The sequence below is a fragment of the Leptonychotes weddellii genome, chromosome 12, assembly GCF_054177405.1.
Source record: "Leptonychotes weddellii isolate Sample4059 chromosome 12, ASM5417740v2, whole genome shotgun sequence".
Lineage (NCBI taxonomy): Eukaryota > Metazoa > Chordata > Mammalia > Carnivora > Phocidae > Leptonychotes > Leptonychotes weddellii.
This window is the reverse complement of record NC_138380.1, coordinates 68272873-68293884: the sequence shown is the minus strand read 5'-3', so window position 1 is coordinate 68293884 and position 21012 is coordinate 68272873. Positions and strand designations below refer to the sequence as shown.

The following is a 21012-nucleotide window of genomic DNA, read 5'->3' as shown; positions in this document are numbered from 1 at the left end:
GGATTGTTGAATTACTGTATTATAAACACCTGGAACTGATATAATACTGTATGTTAACTATACTGGAACTCAAAAATCTGATTTTTTTAAAAAAATACAAAGTCAACAGAAAATCAGATTATCAGGTTTTTTGTTTTTTGTTTTGTTTTTTTTGTTTTTGTTTTGTTTTTGTTTTTAAGATTTATTTGAGAGCACCCTTGTGCACTTGAGTACGGAAAAGAGCAGAGGGAGAGAATCTTCAGGCAAACACCCCGCTGTTCACCTCGGTGCTCTATCTCAAGACTCATGAGATCATGACCAGAGCCAAAACCAAGAGTCAGATGCTTAACAGACTGAGCCACCTGGGCACCCCTCAATTTATCAGATTTAAAAAATGGTTACAGGACTTGACATTTCTTCAGAGATGTACAGATTGCCAACAAACACATGAAAAGATGTTCATCACTAATCATCACAGAAATGCCAGTCAAAACCACCTTGAGATATCTATCACCTCACACCGATTAGGATGGCTGTTACAAACAAACAGAAAACCCCTAGAATAATAGGTATTGGCAAGGAATTGGAGAAATTGGAGCTCTTGTGCACTCTTGGTGGGATTGTAAAATAACTGCAACTACTGTGGAAAGCAGTATGGAGGTTCTTCATGAAATTGGAACTATGATATGATCTCACAGTTTCACTTCTGGTAATTTTTCCAAAATAATTGAAAGCAGGGTCTTGAAGAGATGCTTGCACAATGCATATTGGTAACAGCGCTATTTACAGTAGCCCAGTGGTAGAAGCAGTCCATATGTCCATCAATAGATAAATGGATTATGTGGTATATACATAAAATGGAGTATTATTCAACCTTAAAAAAAGGAATGAAATTCTGACAAATGCTCTTCAACATGGATGAACCTCGAGGACATTATGCTGAGTGAAATAAGAGGAAAAATACTGCAAGATTCCAGTTGATGAAGTACTTAGAGTAGTCAGATTGATAAAGTAGAGTGATGGTTCAGGGGTGGGCAGAGAAGGGAGAATGGGGAGTTATTCTTTAATGGGTACAGAGTTTTTGTTTTGAAAAATGAAAAGGGTTCTGGAGATGGATGATCTTAATGGTTGGAAAACACAATGTTCTTAATGCAGCTGAACTATATTCCTAAAAATGGCACCTGGCTGTTTCATTTGGTAGAGCATGTGATTCTTGATGTCAGTTTTGGAGTTCAAGCCCCATTTTGGGCATAGAGATTACTTAAAAAAAAAAAAGTTTAATATAGTAAATTTTGTGGGTATTTTACCGTAATTAAAAAAAAGATATTTATGTTAAACAAAAAGATATTAGGTCTAGGAATTGGGAAAGGAAGCCTAACTGATTTCTATTATTTATTTTAGATTCCAGATGAATTCCATGATTTGAACTATAAGATTTCAGTTGTATTTTTTTCATCATAAAGAATCTCATGTATTTGTCTTTTTATTTTTTTTAGACTTTATAGACCATTTTATCTTCAGCTGACCAATATGCCTTTTATAAATTATTGTATTCAGAAGCCCTCCAGTCCATTTGATGTAGATAAGCCATCTAGCGTCCAAAAGCAAACTCAGGTTAAACTAAGGTTTGTTTAACCTTCAAGTAATATTTTCTTTTTAAGCAAACGTTTACAATAATTCATTAAATGCTATGGTGGATGGGGGGGGGGTGGGGGGTGGGTGTGTGTGTGTGTGTGTGTGTGTGTGTGTGTGTGTGATCACTGTTACGGTTTTCCCACCTGTATATTTGTAATGCTGGATTAGAAGTCTGAATCTTTCCTAAGTATGTCACAGTAGGTATGTTAGGATCAATAGATTAAGGTTGAGGAGTGGCTTGCAAATATTTACAAGTAATTAAAATGTGTTATTTCTCCTAAGTGATCTAAAATATTCTCCAGAAAAATAACTACATTTTTAGTTTGCTTCTCAATTTCTTAAAAAGAAATATACTTAAAAGTATTTGTTGATATAAACATCTATGGAGATTATGGCAGATTGATAGGTGAGGACTGTACATTTTATAAATTCTTAATATTTAGCAATTAATTCTTTTATCATATATTTCTATCAGAATCCAAACGGATGGCAATAAATGTGGTGGCATCCCAATTCAACTCCAATTGAAAGAGAAGAAAAAAAAAGGATATTGTGAATGTTGCCTGCAGAAATATGACGATCTTGAAACTGTAAATATGATTTTATATTTAGGGGGTTGATATTTCTAAGTAAATATGAATATTTACTATGTAAGTTTTAGCTTGATTTTCTGATTGTGGCTTACAACTTGATAATGACTAAATAGTAAATATTTCTTTTTGATAGAATTAACTTAATTTTTAGGAACCCAAGGTGGGAAAATGTTTATTGAAAACTAAATTTTATTCATTCATTCAACAAATTTTTATCAAGTACCTGTGTTGTACCAATCACTACTCTGAACAAACAGCAATGAACAAAAGAGGCCAATTCCCTACCTTTATGAAAATTACATTCTATGAAAGGGGAGGAAAGATATGTAACCACGTAGTAAGAAAATAAGTATATGTAGAGAACATTAGATCACTTCATTAAGAAACTGTAAAGCAGGAATGGGGGTGTAGATATTTATTTAGACAAGGAATAGCTAACTGATAAAGTGATATTTGAATAGAAACCTAGGAAGTGAGGGAACATGACTTGTGGATATTGAAATAGCATTGCAAAAGTGCTAAATTAAACTGATTGTTGGGATAGAAGAAACCATTCAGCTAATGGTGGTGGCCTGGTGGAAGTGATGAGACTTGGTCATATTGTGGATATAATTTAAAAGTGGGGCAAAGAGGCTTTGCCAGTGGATTGGAAGTTGGGAGTGAGTAGAAGATGCTTCAGGCCTGAGCAATTAAAAAATGGGCATATACTCTACTAACGGTAGGATGAGAAGAAAGTAGAGATTACTCTTTGAAGTAGCAGAAAGAGAAATAGAATAGTTGGAAGGGGACATTCAATGAAGATACAGTTTTGAAGATGGGAACTATTTATGGTTTGTAAAGTGATAAAACAAAAACAAAAAACAAGAGCTTTGGATCTATGCTGCCCAGGTTTGAATCCTGGGTTCCTGTTTGTGTGACCTTGGACAGTGGCAGACTCTGTGCTTATTAAATTTTAGCTGTTATTATTTGAATTAATTTCAGTAGAGACGTATGTTTCAGTGCTTGGTTTCAGTTTGTAGAAGATGGTGGGGAAGTTAAGGAGAAAGAATAGTATTTATAAATACCTAAGAAATAAACTATCTCTCTTTAGACTCTAAGTTGGATTGTTTTATAAGTCAAAGTATATTAGTGTTTTTTATTAATTTATTGTGTTTTGTTTATATAATAAAGGAGCTAAAACTATCCAAATATTTCCCCTTCCCAAAAGTCATTTGACATTTAAATTATAGATTCGTCCCAAAATTTTACTTTACTCTTGCTACAATAGAATAATTTATAATGAATGTTTTCCTTAATATCAATTTGTAATCTAATTTAATGCTCAGGGAATGTTGGAACTAAAAAATGAAAACCTTGGTCACTGATTGACACAAGGAAGGAAAATCAGTAGTAGATGTTGGGATTGATATTTTAAAATCATTTTTTATTACATTCTTTTAATCTATGTTTCTTAGTCTCTGAGAATAAAATATTCTTTTGTTTTTTGAATCTTAGATTTCACAGTGCTTCATTTCCACCTCTATCAAGGCATTCATTTAGCAAATTGGATTACTGGAGATTAAGCAACAAACAAGGCAGACATATTCTGTTCCCTTAGATATCTTACGGTTCAACAGAGGAGACAGATACAAAACAATGCATTTACAAGTAGGATAGTGATAGTGTCACAAAAGTAGAATGTACAGTACAATGGTAATAATGAGAAGGTACTTAAGGTAGGACGAGAGACATAGAAAACTCAATGGAGAAAGTAACATTTAAGGCAAGACATAAAAAAGGATGTATGATAAGAAGCGGGTGGAGGTAGGGGGCAACTACACAAAAGTTGGAGATTTCTCCAGAAGAACATGTATAAATGGAATCTGAACTTAGAAAGTTAATGTTTCTTTTAAAATTTTAATTATTTCTCATTTATTAAAATTACTGGGCATAGATAATTTGTATGTGGTAAATTTTGCAAGTAAGGAAGTAATAGTCCAGAATACTATTTTTTGTGATCACTGGAGAATTCAGTTTTTGGAAATAAATCAAATCATCAAAAGTAACATGAAACTAGAGAAACAGAAATGAGATTCTTGCGTGATCATCCTGGTACAGCCTTCTAGGTGCAGTTCCCTGATCAGCTGACAAGTAATAGAATTAGCCTGGAGAGTCCACCTATTTAGCAGGAACTTTATTTCTTTTGAGTTTTATCCCAGTACACTGAGCTTGTTTACTTTTGTTCTTCACCACTCTTAGACTGAATAACTGTCAACTAGTTCAATTTTTTTTAAAAAAAGAAAGACTGAGAATAACTTCTATATTCTCCGTTATAAGCATTGGGTAATTGAGATCATTTACTTGCTCATTCTCAAATGTGTTTCTCAATAATGAATTTTTTCTTCTTTTTTCTTTTTTTTTTTACTTCACAGCATTCATTGTACTTCATTTTTTTGTAATCTGCCTTCTGGATTCTTGTTTTGGAATCTTATATGTTAAACTATAACATTTCATTTATTTAATATTTTATAAGACCTACCATATTTATTTAGTGGTAATTGTATAAAGATAAAGAGGAAGATTTTTTCAATATTAGCATACTGTAAATGTTAAATGTTACTGTTGTATTTCTCTATCTTCATTTCCTGATGTAGTTCATTCGTTGTCAGTTCCATTTAAACCACAAATTTATTTTACTTAACATCCTTTGAAGTTGTAGTAAAGGATATTTGGAGTAATTATTAGAAACCTAATTTTGGGGGCATGAAAATATTAGAAAACTTTTTTAAAAAGGAATCTCTTGGTTGAAGAATATATAATTACATGATTTTATGTGCTTTTTTGTTTTTGTTTTCAGCATCTTCTAAGTGAGCAACACAGAAACTTTGCACAGAGTAATCACTATCAAGTTGTTGATGATATTGTATCTAAGTTAATTTTTGATTTTGTGGAATATGAAAGGGACATGCCTAAAAAGAAAAGGTAATTTATCAGCCTAAGTTTTAAATTTTACCAGAATTTTAAACAATTTCATTAAACTAAAAATAAATCCAAAGTTTTGTTCTTAGAAGGAATATATATTTTTAGAATGTATATTTGGTTAAGAACTTACTACTTCTTTTCTCTCCACTCTCACCCCCTCTCCACTACCAAAAGTGCTTACTTTAAGATTACTATTAAGGTCTTCATCTTAACGTTATAGTCTAGAAGAGGAGTTAGCAAATTTTTTATTAAAAACAAGACAGGTATTTTAGGTTTTGTGAACCATAACAATATCTGTTTGAGCTACTTAGCTTTGTCATTGTACAATGAAAGCAGCTACGGACAATATGTAAATGAATGGGTGTGGCTGTGTTCCAATAAAACTTTAGATTTGGTCCATGTGCTATATAGTTTATCAGCCTCTGGTCTAGGGCTGTAAAGTTTACCATTTACTTGGACTAAAAAAGTAGAATTTTTAGTTAATCTTCAGGAGTTTAAATAAACCTTCCTTCACTTAACCTCCATTAAGTCGTCTTTACACTTTCACTGAATACTTTTGCTTAAATTCTACTTGCCAGTAATACTTACTAATGGTACTGACAGGACTTTTAAATGTGAATACAGTGCTATTCATTGACAGTTTACTGCACATTGACTAAATGATCCTGGTTAGATTGTTCCCATAAATCCAAAATAAAAAAAAAAATCTTTGAAATGCTAAAATTGATGATAAATCATTAGGTTATTCAGTCCTTATATCTGTTTTTAGACTAATCTTGAGGCATAAAGACTAGAAAATAGGATACCAAGGTATAGCTTCTGAAAATTAACTGGAAAGTCTTTTGACTGTATCTAGGTAGAACAGTTTCTAAACTTCTTATTTCTGTAACATTCAGAATGGTTGTTCTTGACTGACTTAATACGATATTTGGAGAGGAGGCATATTTTCAACTATTAAAACTATATAGGCTACTGTAAGAATTTAGAATTCCCCAAAAATTTAATCTGCAGCAAAATTCTGAACTAGTACTTAATATATAAGTTGGTTTTTCCTTAATTATCTGCACAATTTTTATCTGTGTACAAGTCAACTAAGCATCTCTAGACATTGAAAGAGAGAGACGGCAGTGTTGGACTAGTATTTTCATATTTTTAATACTCCATTTGTTCAAGAGGAATCTTAAGTGAAAGTATAAACTAAATATACAAGTGTCCATGCTGGTTTTGAAAGGGCAGACTGAATTCTATATTCCTATAGTGTTAATCTGTGACATGTATAACATAAAACATCAGTAGTGAGCTGGTAATATATAATTTAGGATTGTGCAATACAAACTGATGTTCCAAGGATATTAAGAGATCCATGAAGAGGTTTTCAGGTCAAATACTTGTGTGAAACTTCAGGATTACTATTTTGTCTAAATACTCATTTTTTACATTGTTAAGCAAAATGAGACAATATTAATGTAAATGAAAGAAGTTAGGATATTTTTCAGGATAATGAAAACAAAATTGGGAGCAAAACCAAATCCCTTTACTCTCATCTTTCTTTGAGTTATATGGTTGAAGTAGTTTTAAACACCATATTTAAGATAGTGGTTACCTCTGGGAGGAAGGGGAAGAATATGGATGAGAATAGGGGGTACACTAGAGTTTTCAGCTGTATCTGTAAAGTTTTATTATGAAAAACATCTGAAATATATTTAGCTGTTAAGATTTTAGTATTTTTGTAATATTTTCTAAGTTAAATTTAAATTTCATAAATAGTTTTAAAAGATTATTAATTTGACTTTAAACTACTCAGGTATTTTTATAGCCATTTCATGTTTTCTTTTTGTTTTATAAAGAATAAAATACAGTATTGGATCACTTTCTCCTATTACTGCAAGTGTCCTGAAAAAGTCTGAACCAAAAGAAAAGCTAGAATTGCAGCGTATTCCTCAGAAAGATTTCAAGGAAAATAATGTACAGGTAATTGAGCAGCATTTCCTGTATAAAGAAATCCAGGAACCTGAACAGAAGTTTCTGTTTATTTCAGAATGCATCCCCTACCCTTCAAGTGAATTGAGAGGACTCGAGAAAGTAACTAGTAAATGTTCCATGTCAAATCCAGCTGAAAATGACATAAAACAAAATTTTACACATCTACCTCCGCATAAAAATAAACAGGAATGCATCCTTGACGTTTCTGAACATAAATTAATGACAAATGAAAGTGACTTAGAAGAACTAAGGGTAGATCATTGTCCATGTAGGCTACAGACATCTGTACAAGTTTCTAACGTCAGTATGGATAATATTGCATCTCAACCAAAACCAAAGTCAGATATTGTGCTTTTTCCAGCAAAGGATCTGAAGAAAAAGGACCTTCATTCAATATTTGGTCATGATTCTGGTCTGTTAGCAATAAACAGTTCACAGGAGCACGGAACAATTCAGACAAAGACTCCATCCCGAAGTCCCCCTGAGGAACCCAATGAATGTGACTTTAACAATATGGATGGTTTACCTTCTGGTACGATCCATCGGAAAGTGAAAATATTATTAGGAAGAAATAAAAAAGAAAATCTGGAACCAAATGTGGAATTAGATAAGAAAAGAACTGAATTTCTTATTACACAAGAAGGAAACAGGATTTGTAGTTCCCCAGTACAATCTCTACTAGACTTGTTTCAGACTAGTGAAGAGAAGTCAGAATTTTTGGGTTTCACAAGCTATACCGAAAACAGCGGTATATGTGATGTTTTAGATATTTGGGAAGAAGAAAATTCAAATAATTTGTTGTCAGTGTTTTTCTCTTCCCCTTCAACTTCTACATTTACTGGCTTTTAGACTTAAAAATAAATACCTTTCAGAAGTGATGAAGATCATATTCTTGAAATTTTTATAAATATGTATGGAAATACTTAGTTTTTTTTTTTTTTTTGCCAACTTTGTTTACAGAACCAAGTGTAAATATTAATAAAGGTGATGTTTGCATTTTTCTACAGAATTGGATACTTATTATAGAAAAATCATAAAATAAACTTGTGGCTCATTTTACATACTATGTTTTAGGAATTATGAATAATTGTTTTATGTCACTGAAAACTAATTTCAAGTGAAATTTTGGGAATATCAATATTTAACATAAATTTAGACAGTCTAGTTCTTTCTAAAGTCTATTAATAAAATAGATTACCATGATAACAGAATATTGCTTTTAAAAATCTGATTTTCATACTAAAGGAAAAAATATTAATTTTTGTGTTTAGGTTCTGGAAATCATTAGTACTTGATATTTGACCTAGTTGGACCATACTGGTGTGTTGGCACTGAGGAGTTAGGTTATTTGCAGGGGTAAATAGAAGCCATGAAAGAAAAACTTAACCAGAATCCTACATGGAATAAAACAATTTTTCCAATGTTCTTAATTATTTACCTTTAGAAATAAAGTCTTCCAAAAATGACTTCTTATCCCCTAATTTGGTGTCAGGAAATGAAAGAAGGAGGATGGCATTGAACTCTAAATAAAAGTATTGAAACACGTGAATACTGCCTTTGATCAGGCACTTGGCAACTCAATAATTTAGAAAAGAGTATTCAAATATAAGAAAGATTCCAACTGTTACCTTTAGTTGGTAGAGGCATTTGCCTTTGAGTGTGTTCTTACAGGAGTGAGGCATTTATAGCTAATGACATTTTTCACGATGAAAGTTGGTGCCATTGAGTATTCTATGAATATATTATCTTAAAATTTAACTTTGTCAGTCTTAAATTTTTGAAGCCCTGTATGGTTCCCAATATATTAGTTCATGTGTTTTGATGTGTGTATTTTGACTGTTTGGACAGTCTCAATGAGAAATACTAGCTTTTCAACAACTTTAGTCAGTCATACCAGTACTTTCATTAGGGTCACTGAAATATTCTTTAGAGTGCATCCATGCAAACCTTGTTTCCATTGTAAATTAGAATTTTCTTTCACAAATGCATGTGTGTATATAGTCAGATTTTACAGACAGCCTTCTAAAAACCTAGATGCAACTTGGAAAATTATTTGTAGAAGGTATTTTTTTCCCTTTTCCAGGTAATTGAAAGGTATTTAAACTTGCTCTATGATCCTTGTACTTCAGAGTGACAGTTTCTTCAATTTGCAGTGGCACTGTTTGCCTTAGTTGTATTTAATATGGAGTAAAAGACTCAGACTGAACCCCTCCAGTAGTTAAAAGTTGTTAAACTTTATTTTCACACTATTTCTGAAGTACTATTTTGAACACTGGACTTTAAAACACCCTCCCTCAAGATCTTCATAATAAGTATTTCACATTTTAAAAAATGCTTAAATTTCAGTTGGTGGTAGCAGGACCACCACATAGAATTTGTGTGGGTTGTGTTATGCAGATGGGCACCCAATCAAGCAGAGAATGGTGAGGAGTAATTCAGCCTCCAGTACGCAGTAAGTACTGTGCCGTGGCAAATGACATTGTCCACATAGAGGCAGGAATACTTTTTCTTAATTTTTAGCAAGGCACATGGTTACCTTGTCAAGGTGCCTTTGGGATTGTGTTTACCTAAGCACTAACTGTGGTTTGGTTCCCAGATTTGTTCACCAAAGGACACTTAATCTTTAAAGGAGCAAGGCGTCTTAAGAACTAGGAAGCTTCAAAGATCCTCAGCAGGGCAGATAGAAAACTTGGTTTGTTTGATACAAAGTGACCGGCTCTGCCAAAAGGGACTAGACAAACAAATCCCAGCAAGCACATGGTAAGTTTTCCGTGATAAGAGCATTGAAGTGGTGTTAAAAAAAGATACCCTAATTAACTTTCAGCTGTGGGCAACAGATAGTGTAGCAAAGCTGGTGGGTCTTTTTCCAGGAGTAGCCACCAACAGGGGCAAGTGAAGACAATGTGGTTTTGTGTTTTAAAATGAATGTTTATTTTTCCAAGTAACAAGCAGTTGTAGCAAAGGGGTATTTTACGTGTCAATAGAATCTTTTAAATGGTTTTTGAAGCCAGTGACTTCTTTGCATATATAGGTTAGTATATTAATTTATGGAACCAGGTATAGATGTTATTAATTCTAACGTTATAGTTTATAGAGAACCTTGATGCATGTCAAGACAAAATCTACCTACTTTTAAAAGGAATAGGAAAAAAAAAAAAGAAAAAAAAAAAGGAATAGGAAACAAGCTGTTAGGTTTAACACTTTAACCTACAACCACTGAACTTGAATCCTTATTTCTGGAAATGTGAGATTATAGGTTATCTGATAAAAATTTAGTTTTTTTTTTTTAACACTTCGGTGCTAGCTTGGATGTGTAGTTAATACTATTCTGCTATCTAAGGAATATATTAAAATGTATTTAAATACTATCAATTTCTATAAATGCAGTTTGAGTAATGTGAGACCAAAGAAAGTTTTATGTTTCACTTTTCAATTAGGAATCATTCCAATGCTATATTTCATTAGTAGAGTGAAAAGGATGATAGGCCTCTCCCAAAGGAGATGGTAAGATTTTTTTTAAAAAAAATTTTAAGTAGGCCTCTATATCTGCATGGAGCCCAACGTGGGGCTTGAACTCACGACCCTGAGATGAAGACCTGAGCCAAGATCAAGAGTCAGAAGCTTAACTAACTGATCCACCCAGGTATGGCAGAGATATCTGGAAAGATTTTTAAACATAATGTGAACTAAACCCTCACTGGGCTAGCTAGATCTTAAATCCTGGGATTGCCAAAGATCTGAAAGAATGCTGGTTATGCAGTAGGTTACTTAAGAGATATTGAGGCCAAATTAAGTTAGATATCAGCCGCTATAGACTTGCTGATGTTGACGTCTTTGTTATGACCAATAATGTAATGCATTAGCCATATGCTGTGATTACATTATTTGTCATGAAGAGTGGGGCAGGAACTGGGGAGAAGGAATGGCGTAGTATAAAGACAACTAGATCAAATGAAAGCGCACTCTAGCCTTTTAGCTGCATTAGTTACTGGGAATGTTTAATGCTGTTACACAAAAAGTAATACAGCATCCATGTTTCCATGAATTCCAAACAAAAAGCCTTCTGCATAAAGAGGCAGTATTATGCCCACCTACATGACTATACAAAATTGTGATTTTGCCCAAGTCAGGTTAAAAAAGCAGAACTTAGACCCTTGCAAACAAGAGCCATTAACATTAATTTTGTAAGCAATATTAGAAGTAGCCTTAAAATACTATGCAAAAAACAAAAAAACAGGAAAAGTCTAGGAGGAGCCCTGGGCAATTAAAAATGCAAAAAGAATCTGACACAAAATGTGTTAAGCAAGAAAAACATACTCTAGTTTTGAACACGGAGACTAGTGTGTGACCAAAACAATAAAGATTTGAATAATAAGAACCAGGTTAAGACAGCCATATCTATTAAAGGATGTCACAATTCCTTTGTGAAGAAAGTAGTGGAAATTATCAAAGTCCCTGTAAGTTCATTTCACGTGGTTGTGCTTTAAATGTATAGCAAATGGCAATTTAGTTTGTTACTGTGCCCAGGGTGATCAGCTTGCCATCTGGTGCCTGGCTGGTCTTGGATTGTGCCATGTCAGCGTTGATCTCTTGTTTCTGGCAGGTTGAACATGTCTGACAACAGCAGAAACTTCAGCTTCAGTGAATAGGAGCTCATGCTGTCAAGCCTATACATGACTTTTTTCCTGCCACCATAATCCTTTTGCCTCATGTACCCATTGTGCCAGCGTTGGGGTAGCATTAACGTGTGATGTGAAGATTCTTGCACTTCATGCCCACCCCCATATGCCATCTGCCTCTACCCCTTGTTCTCAATCTTTAGACCTTTTTTTCCTAAGTCCCTTAACAGTCATGTCATTTCTCACTTCTCAGCAGTCCATATATATTCTCAACTTGGGCCAGTTTTCTTTCCATACAAAGGTGATGACAAGAGGTATACCACTTGAATCTCTGCCCATCAGGAAGATTCTCTTGTAACTGGCTTTCAGTGCCACCACTGAGTGGAGCTGTATGGGCAGCTACCATGTATTTTCAGCTTGCACCCACAGAAGCAACTAATCCCCTGATTAAATTAGGGTTTCTCCATCTGGTCCAAAGGATGGCTCACACCTGTAGATGTGACCTGAGGGAAAGGAACTGATGCGATAGCAGTGGATGACATGGGCAGCTGGGCTGCCTGCTCATTCCTTGAGCTCTCTGGTCTTGTTCTAGCTCAATCCTGGATGTGCCACTTCCATTTTACAATGGATTATTGGTGCACCTGCCCAATTTGATGACTTGATAGATCTAATGACAACCTCAGCTCATGACTGGCAGTTGTGACCACGTGATGGTTTTTGCCCCACAGACAGGCACTTCGTCTCTCCTATGTCATCATCTACAACAAACTATTTTCATTTTTCCAAAAGTACATCATTCTCCACTGAAGATGGCACAGCTTTAAGCCCCCAGGGAAAGTTGTCATTTCCCTATTGGGGCTTTCCATAAACTCCAGTTTTCCTACCACTGGGGCCTCTCAAACCTTTGAACCTGCCTGGTTATATGACTGCAGAGCTATTTTTTGCTTACAGCCGGCAGCCTTTCATGCCCTTGGGTGGAAGTAGTACTCCCATTTGGAATAGACTCCCTCCAGAATCTGAAGAGACTTTCCAAGCATTATGTTTCCTTCGTGTTTGGGAAGTTCAGGATGCAATAATTTGTCTTTTACTTTGGATGGGATCCTCTGGCATGCCCCTGACCACTGGAACTCTAAAAATGTTACTGATGTGACAGGTCCCTGAATCTTATTAGGGTACATGTCTCACGCCCTGGAGGACATGTGCCTTACCAAAGTTTCAGTCTGTTAGCAACTTCTTAATCATACGGTCTGATAAATATGATATCATCAATATAATGGATTAATGTGATGTTCTCAATGGCATCCTCTTCAAATTTTAACGGAGGAGAAGTAAAATGTATACTGTAATCTTTTCCCTGTGAATGCAATCTGTCCCTGATTTTTTTCTGACCGGGATGGAAAATTATCCATCTGCCCAAACAGTGGCTGCATATCATGTACCTGAGGCTATGTTCATTCGCAATGAAAAGGATATCACATCTGGCACTGCATCTGCAGTTGAGGCTACTACTTGGTGCAGTTTGTGGCTATCTACTGTTACTTTTTTTTTTAATTTTATTTTATTATGTTAGTCACCACACAATACATCATTAGTTTTTGATGTAATGATCCACGATTCATTGTTTTGTTTTGTTTTAAATATTTTATTTATTTGACAGAGAGAGACACAGCGAGAGAGGGAACACAAGCAGGGGGAGTGGGAGAGGGAGAAGCAGGCTTCCCGCTGAGCAGGGAGCCAGACGCGGGGCTCAATCCCAGGACCCTGGGATCATGACCTGAGCCGAAGGCAGACGCTTAACGACTGAGCCACCCAGGCACCCCGCACGATTCATTGTTTTTGTATAACACCCAGTGCTCCATGCAGTACGTGCCCTCCTTAATACCCATCACCGGGCTAACCCATTCCCCCCATCTACTGTTACTCTTTATAACCCAGGTGAATAGGATGGGAATCAACCATCTTTAGATATTTAACAGAGGCATCAATTTCCTCCATCACCACTACCACCAGCATCGCCCTAGATTAAGACACTGTTTTTGATTTATTCTTTGGCTGAGAGATAGAGGCAGTTTCAGTTTTTCACTTGGTCTTTTCTTCTTTTCAATTTTTTTTTTTTTTGGTCTTGTCCACTATAATTCTTACCCCATAGGTCTGAAATACAATGTGGGTGATTTACTGAAGTACTAAGTATTTTCTAATAAAACATTCAGAGGCTAAGCAAATGACATTATTGACCCACTATGAGCCAAAGCTTGGCCAGGACTCCATTTATTACCTGGCTCCCACATGTCCCCACTATACTAGGTGCTTTGGGTCCCAGGTATCACTGTCAGTCCAGACCCTGCATCCAACAGTTATTTGGGTATTCTTACCCCTTTCTCCAGTGCAGTTACCCAGGTAAGTGGAGATAATTCCCTTTGGGGAAGAGCTAAGGGGATAGTTACCATGTGTACGTGACATGTGATGCAGGGTCCTTCTCCTGGGGACATGACCTTTTCTTCAGTTGGTGGTTTCTGGGTTGAAAAACTGACTCAAATCTGGAAATAGAAGTCATGATTCTTGATTGGAGCAACTTCCCACAGCCTCCTGAGGCTGATTTATTTTAATGGTACATGTTGAGAAATTACCTTGTTATTTTCTATCCATTTTGCTCCTAAAGGAACCATGTTCTGTTAACCAACTCCACGACTCTTGACATCAACTCCTTGGCATTAGTCTTGGCAATCACTTTTTTGATTTGACGCTAAAAACAAAGGCAACAAAAATAAAAATAAATTAGTGATGCTATATCAAACTAAAAAGCTTCTGCACAGCAAAGGAAACCATCAACAAAATGAAAAGACAACCTACTGAATGGGAGGAAATATTTGCAAATCATATTTCTGGTAAGGGGTTAATATCCAAAATATATAACTAACTCACACAAATCAATAGCAAAACTAGCAATCTGATTAGAAAATAGGCAGAGGAACTGAATAAAAACTTTTCCAAAGAACACATGCAATTTTTTTAGCTCTATAAATAAAATTTCAATACTGTACAGCAGAAACTGGATATGCTCATTCTCACATTAAAACAAAAGTTTTCCTAATATTACAACTTATTTGTACTTGCATACTGTAGAACTAAAGTGTCAGTGTGGCTATTTTATAGTGCTTTCTAATAAAATGTACAAAACCAACAGAAATACCACGAATACCATTCAAGGACCTCACAACCCTGAGATCATGAGTGGAGCCGAAACCAAGAGTGCACCACTTAACCGACTGGGCCACCCGGGTGCCTCCAGACCCTTGGGTTTTAATTCTCTTTTACTGTAGCTTACTATGAAATCTCTTGCATCAAGGTGTAAAGTGTACCACTGAAATCTTTTAGCCCCTATTCAGGCTATAATCACATGTCATATATAAAATTCTTGAGTGTCTTATTTATTTGAAAATCTGGGGAAATTTTTTTTGAAATGACAGTAAGATCAATGAGATGTGGTTACTTAAATATGATAGAATGTTCTTTCAAGGGAGAAGAGTCCCTCTCTACTGTTTGCTTGTAAAACCATGTCTAAGTTGTATTTAATACTGAATACCACACTCTAGCTGGGACACTGACATACTGGAGTGTGTTTTCAAATCATCATGATGGAAACCTGAAACCATGTCACAAGAGGCAGGGGTAAAAAAAAATTTTTTTTCCAGTCTACTCTATAACTAGCCATGGAACCTTAAGAAAAGTCCTTTAAATTCTCTAAGCCACTTGTGTCCAACAGAACTGTCTGCAATGATGGAAATGTTCTATATTTTTGCTCTACAATACAGTAGCTGCTAGTCATAGGCAGTACAGAAATGTGTTTAGTGTGACTGAGGAACTGAATGTTACATTTTAGTTTTCTTTAAAAGATTTTATTTATTTATTTGACAGAGAGAGACATAGCGAGAGAGGGAACACAAGCAGGGGGAGTGGGAGAGGGAGAAGCAGGCTTCCCGCGGAGCAGGGAGCCCCATGTGGGACTCGATCCCAGGACCCTGGGATCATGACCTGAGCCGAAGGCAGTCGCTTAACCGACTGAGCCACCCAGGCACCCTAATTTTAGTTACTTTTAATTAATTTAAATTTAAATAGCTACATGTAGCTAGTGGTTACAGTACTTGGAAGGTGCAGCTCTAAGCCTGAATTTCCTCCTCTCTGAAATGGGAATAATAATACTTACCAAATTGCTGATCCAAAGTTCAAACGGCATTATGTGACCTCAGAAAAAACTGTATCATGCTACATAAGTGTTAATTATGGTGATAATTAATAATAATTGTATTACTGTCTTATCCTCAAGAGTTTCTAACATTTGGAATTAGAGAAAAATGGAATTAGCAGCCTGAGAAGGTCGAGTTCCTCAAGCCTGGTTTTCACAAACAGGTTTGAGACAGGCAGAGATCAGAGAAAGGACAAAACATCCTGGACACTTGGGCTAAATCCAAGACATCCTTCCAGTGTCTGCGTTGACCGCCTGGTTGAGTTAATGATCCTCCTCTAAGCATTACCAGGGCACTTTCACACTGTAATGTAAAAAACGGTGTTTTTACTCTATCTGAGATCACGTGCCTCTTACACTCGTGCCGTTCATGGTTGTGTCCCCCTGCTTAGTCAGCCACCGGGCACACAGCAGGTCCTCAATCAGTATTTGATGCATGATTAACTTACCACGTACTCTTGAGGGTGTAATTCCTTGACAATAATTTAAGTAACTACTGAATCTGTGGAAAACATTATTACGGTTCTTTGCGGACGCACAGAGTGAAGGAATACTGGCTCTCGCAGCGGCACAGTTGGGCTATTTCGGTGCCCAGGAGGCCTACCAGCGATGACCTCTCTTCTGCCCTTTTCCCCCTTCCTGTCTTCCGTGGTCACGAGGTCGCGACAGTCTGCACCTTCGTGGAGACGAGCGGGATGCGGAGCGAGAACTACATTTCCCAGCTGACTCTCCGGCGCGCGCCCCTGTCCGCGCGCGGGGGGCGAGTGCACCAGGCGCTCGCTCCCTGCCGAGCGCTCGTCGCCCGCCGGAGCCTTTGCCATGGGATGAGGTGGGAGGCGCTAGAAACCACTTAGCTACAGCCAACCGCCCAATGCAGCACTCGCTCGCTCCCCCCGCCAGCGGAAGCGCCCGCGGAGCACAATGCAGCACTGAGGCAGCGCCGCGGCGGAGGCTGCAGCGCCACGGCCGCCGCAGCACCGGTCGGGGCTGGGAGGGGGCGGCCGAGGCAAGCCCGGGGGTGCGGGCCGAGGGAAGCGGACCCGGAGGCCCGGGCATGAGGAGCTGAGCGTCTCGAACGAGGCGGGCTGACGGCAGCACCATGCAGGCGGCGGCGGCTGCGTCGGTGCCCTTCTTGCTGCTCTGCGCCCTGGGGACCTGCCCCCCGGCACGCTGCGGGCGGGCAGGTAAGTTCGCCACCCTCTGTGGCTTCGGGACGTACCATTTTCCGGGAGTCTTTGCAGCCCTCAAGCGCACTGGAAACGGGCATCCCCCTTTCCCGAGTGCGCGGGGAGATTTTTTATTTAGAAGGGTGGTGAGAAGTGAAGCAAAAATACATGTGTGGGGGCGCGCGGATGCATTAGAAGCCTTCGGTCAAATGCCTGTTTTTCCTCTTCTGAAGAGGAGGAATGCGGAGGATCGGAAAGGGGTGCTGTGCTTCTGGGCCCCGATCCTGGATGATCTCAGAGGAGCTGGTCCAGGGCTCTCCGGCTGGTGTCTCTGCGTCCTTCTCAGATAGGGACCGGGAGGGAGGGGGCGGCGGGATTTTCATAGAGGAGACGTCGGACCGCAGAAGGCACGAGTATGGGTCAGGGTCATTATTTTCTCCTTTTCTCCCCACTCCCTCCTTACCCTTTTCCTGCCTGGAGGAGACGCCTCGTTGACGGAGCTGGAGAGGAGGAACGAAAATCGCTTCCTGGAGCGCCAGAGCATCGTGCCACTCCGGCTCCTCTACAGCTCGGGCGGCGAAGACGAAACTGGACACGACGCGCTCGACACGCGGGTGCGGGGCCACCCCGGCGGCGGGCAGGTGAGAGGCGGGGTCCGGGGGCTGGGCCTGGGCGCGGCCTGGCGCACCCTACCCCGCGTTTGCTCTCCGTCGCCCTGGAGATGCAGTGTCTTTGGTGAAATGAGCGCAGTCCTAATGCGAGTCATGCATGGCGCTCTCTGTGCAAAAAAGAAGGGAGCGGGGCGAGGGTTGGGGGGAGGGACAGACCCCCCCCCCAAAGAAGCACAGGCCGGAGCTTTGCTAGAGAGGAGTTTGTGCGGGATGTCTTCGGCAGTGCGGCATCCTGAGCGAAGGGCTGGAGCCCCTCTCACCTCTGTCAGGTGCCATGCATAGCAAGCAGGGATTTAATATTGGCAGGATTTGCATCATCATCATTGTGGTGCTTGTTTTAATCCTCAAAAAGACTTTATACGTGATTTAAACCAAGGTTGGTACTGTAGAAAAAATGAAAAGACAAGCCTAGACATCCCTAACTAAACTCAAACTGTAAAAATAAGCTCAACTGCAGTGTTCTCAGCTCACTCAATTTGTGGACACCAGAGATGTACCCATTCACCTCTACCTTTCAGAAAAGGCGTCTCCTCCCCCATTTCTTCGTTGGTAGCAGTCCTTTAGTGTAATTTGAGCCGTGTTGTTTATTGGGCATTTATAAACTATGTTTAAAAACACCTGAGTTTGCCTTTTACCCATATTTAGATCAATAACACACATCCACAGCTAATGACTGAAAATTATTTTGAACTTATTAATTTAGGTAATTATTTTGGGGCTCTGAAACAGTTTTTGTGTTTATGTACATCAGCCTGGCAAACAGTTTATTCATCTGTATTACGTATTAAGGTAGAACTTGTTCATGTGGTTGAAAATGTTGTAAACTTCACTGACCTAAAGGCAGGCTGAACATTTTCACATGTGCAGATATATTTATTAATACTTTAAGATGGGGACGCCTGGGTGGCTCAGTCGTTAAGCGTCTGCCTTTGGCTCAGGTCATGATCCCAGGGTCCTGGGATCGAGTCCCACATCGGGCTCCCTGCTCCGCGGGAAGCCTGCTTCTCCTTCTCCTACTCCCCCTGCTTGTGTTCCTGCTCTCGTTATCTCTCTCTCTGTCAAATAAATAAATAAAATCTTAAAAAAAAAAAAATACTGGGCGCCTGGGTGGCTCAGTTGGTTAAGCAACTGCCTTCGGCTCAGGTCATGATCCTGGAGTCCCGGGATCGAGTCCCACGTCGGGCTCCCTGCTCAGCAGGGAGTCTGCTTCTCCCTCTGACCCTCCTCCCTCTCATGCTCTCTCTCATTCTCTCTCTCGCAAAAAAAAAAAAAAAAAATACTTTAAGATGTACGTTGATGCTGTAAAAGTCATAGTATTTGATCTATATGTGTAAAATATGTAAAAATAGAAAAATGCCATTTAAATCTGTATTTGTAGCCAAAGGTTTAGCTCTGTTGAAATTTTTGTGTAGGAAATTAATTTAAAGGGCTACAGTAATATCCATCAAAGTTTGATTATTGTAGTAGAAAATCTGATGTGCCAAGCTTTAACGAAGGATCCCATTATTTGAATTAACTTTTGATAAATACCTATTTTCCTCTTTCATTCTGACTTGTTTTCATAATAAAACTGAAGAATTAGAAGTAGGGGACACTCTTCTTTTTTAGTAAATGAAAGTTATTTCTGTGGAGGAACATTCTCACACACTTTTACAACTTTTGATTATGAAAAATTTCAAATACACACAAAATAGAATATTATAATGAACCTCCAGCTTCAACAATTAGCAACTCATAGCCAATTTTGTTTCATCTATCTCCTACCTATTTTCTTCCCTCCTATTATTTTGAAGCAAGTATATAATTTCATTCATAAAAAATTCACTCTGCACTTCTAAAAGGCGTCTTTTAAAAATGTAACCATGATATTATACCTAACATATAAATATAAATTAAGTATATAAATATGTTAAATATATGTAAGTATATTTGATGAATATATATAAATGTAGTATATATATATTTAAATTTGTTTGTTTGATTCAGGATCCAAATAGTGTCTATAGACTGCAATTATTTTATTTTTTTGAGTCTCTAATGCATAGTTTCCTCCTCTCCATTTCCTTGATTTTTTCTTTGCAATTTATTCATCAAAGACAGGGGGTCTTTCATCCTGTAGTTTACAGTCTGAATTTTTGCTGATAGAGCCGGTGCTTTAAAACAAATCACGAAGACTTTCTCAGAGGGGAAGGGCAACAGAAGGAAATAGAAATGCGGAAAAAGAAAACTGCAGAATTGAACCTGGAAGCTCCAAGTCTCTGCCTCGTGCTGGTCGTGTCTTCAGGTACCCCCTGCCCTTCACTGTGTTGGTGAAAGACCACCACCTTTGGAAAACAGGCCAGTCTTCCTTCTTTTCTCTCCATTTATGGAGCAGGACTTCGGCAGTTTTTGGATCATAGGCCTTTCCACTTGGGGCAGAAGATACCTTGGACCTATGCAGTTTCTACTTCTTACAATAATAAACCTCACAGTTGAGAAGAATGACTGGCTTTTGGTGGGGTATGGATGAACTGGTAGGATTTAGGTTGAACAGCATGAATAGATTATTCACATCAGGATTAAAAGTGAAATGCTGTCTTACCATTAATTATTTTTAAATATCTTTTTTTTTTTTAGAGAGAGACAGTGCGCTTGCATGCTGCAAGTGGTGGGGAGGTGCACAGGGAGAGGGAGACAGACTCTTAAGCAGGCTCCATGCCCCAGGGCAGAGCCCTATGCAGGCTCGATCTCACAACTCTGAGATCATGACCTGAACTGAAATCAGGACTTGGATGCTTGTCTCAATGGTTTTCAGAGTAACCAAATGGATCTGGTTGATTAGGGAAAGCTCTTCTTCACTAAGGAGTGGCAGCTGATAAACGTAGGAGAAATGATAACATTAGAAAAATCATCATTTTGTGATTTCTAACAAATGTTAATTCAGGCAAAGGCTGTCAGATGGAACTGGCCATGCAGTGAATGGCTGAGGGGAAACCGCACATCTGTGTGGTATTAAAGGAACTCCACACCGAATACTTTTTGGTCACAGGGGCATCACATCACTGTCTAGCAGCCAGTTCGGGCAGCCGTTACGAGACCCAGAGGACAGTCTGAGTTTCAGTGATGGTAAAACCATATGGCATGTGCCTGCTGAAGAAAAGCCATGTGAAACATACAGTGGTA

At 38.1% G+C, this 21012-nt stretch overlaps 2 protein-coding genes across 21 annotated transcripts in view; both read left to right on the top strand.

Annotated features, from left to right (window-relative positions):
* DBF4 (DBF4-CDC7 kinase regulatory subunit) overlaps window positions 1-8214 on the top strand; it is a 30621-nt gene extending 22407 nt beyond the window's left edge. For all 3 annotated transcript variants that reach the window (XM_006729591.3, XM_006729590.3, XM_031024065.2), the window contains 4 exons: window positions 1476-1604; window positions 2090-2204; window positions 5044-5168; window positions 7016-8214. In XM_006729591.3, coding sequence (XP_006729654.1) covers window positions 1476-1604; window positions 2090-2204; window positions 5044-5168; window positions 7016-8000 — 1354 coding nt within the window. In that variant the 3' untranslated portion in view covers window positions 8001-8214. The remainder of the gene's footprint in view (window positions 1-1475; window positions 1605-2089; window positions 2205-5043; window positions 5169-7015) is intronic.
* An 8710-nt stretch (window positions 8215-16924) lies between these two features.
* Window positions 16925-21012, top strand: part of ADAM22 (ADAM metallopeptidase domain 22) — a 201465-nt gene continuing 197377 nt past the window's right edge. For 12 of the 18 annotated variants that reach the window (XM_081800583.1, XM_081800586.1, XM_081800594.1 and 9 more), the window contains exons 1-2: window positions 16925-17197; window positions 17660-17820. In XM_081800583.1, the coding sequence (XP_081656709.1) occupies window positions 17113-17197; window positions 17660-17820 (246 nt within the window). In that variant the 5' untranslated portion in view covers window positions 16925-17112. The remainder of the gene's footprint in view (window positions 17198-17659; window positions 17821-21012) is intronic. The other 6 variants (XM_081800597.1, XM_081800596.1, XM_081800589.1 and 3 more) reach the window with 1 other exon arrangement.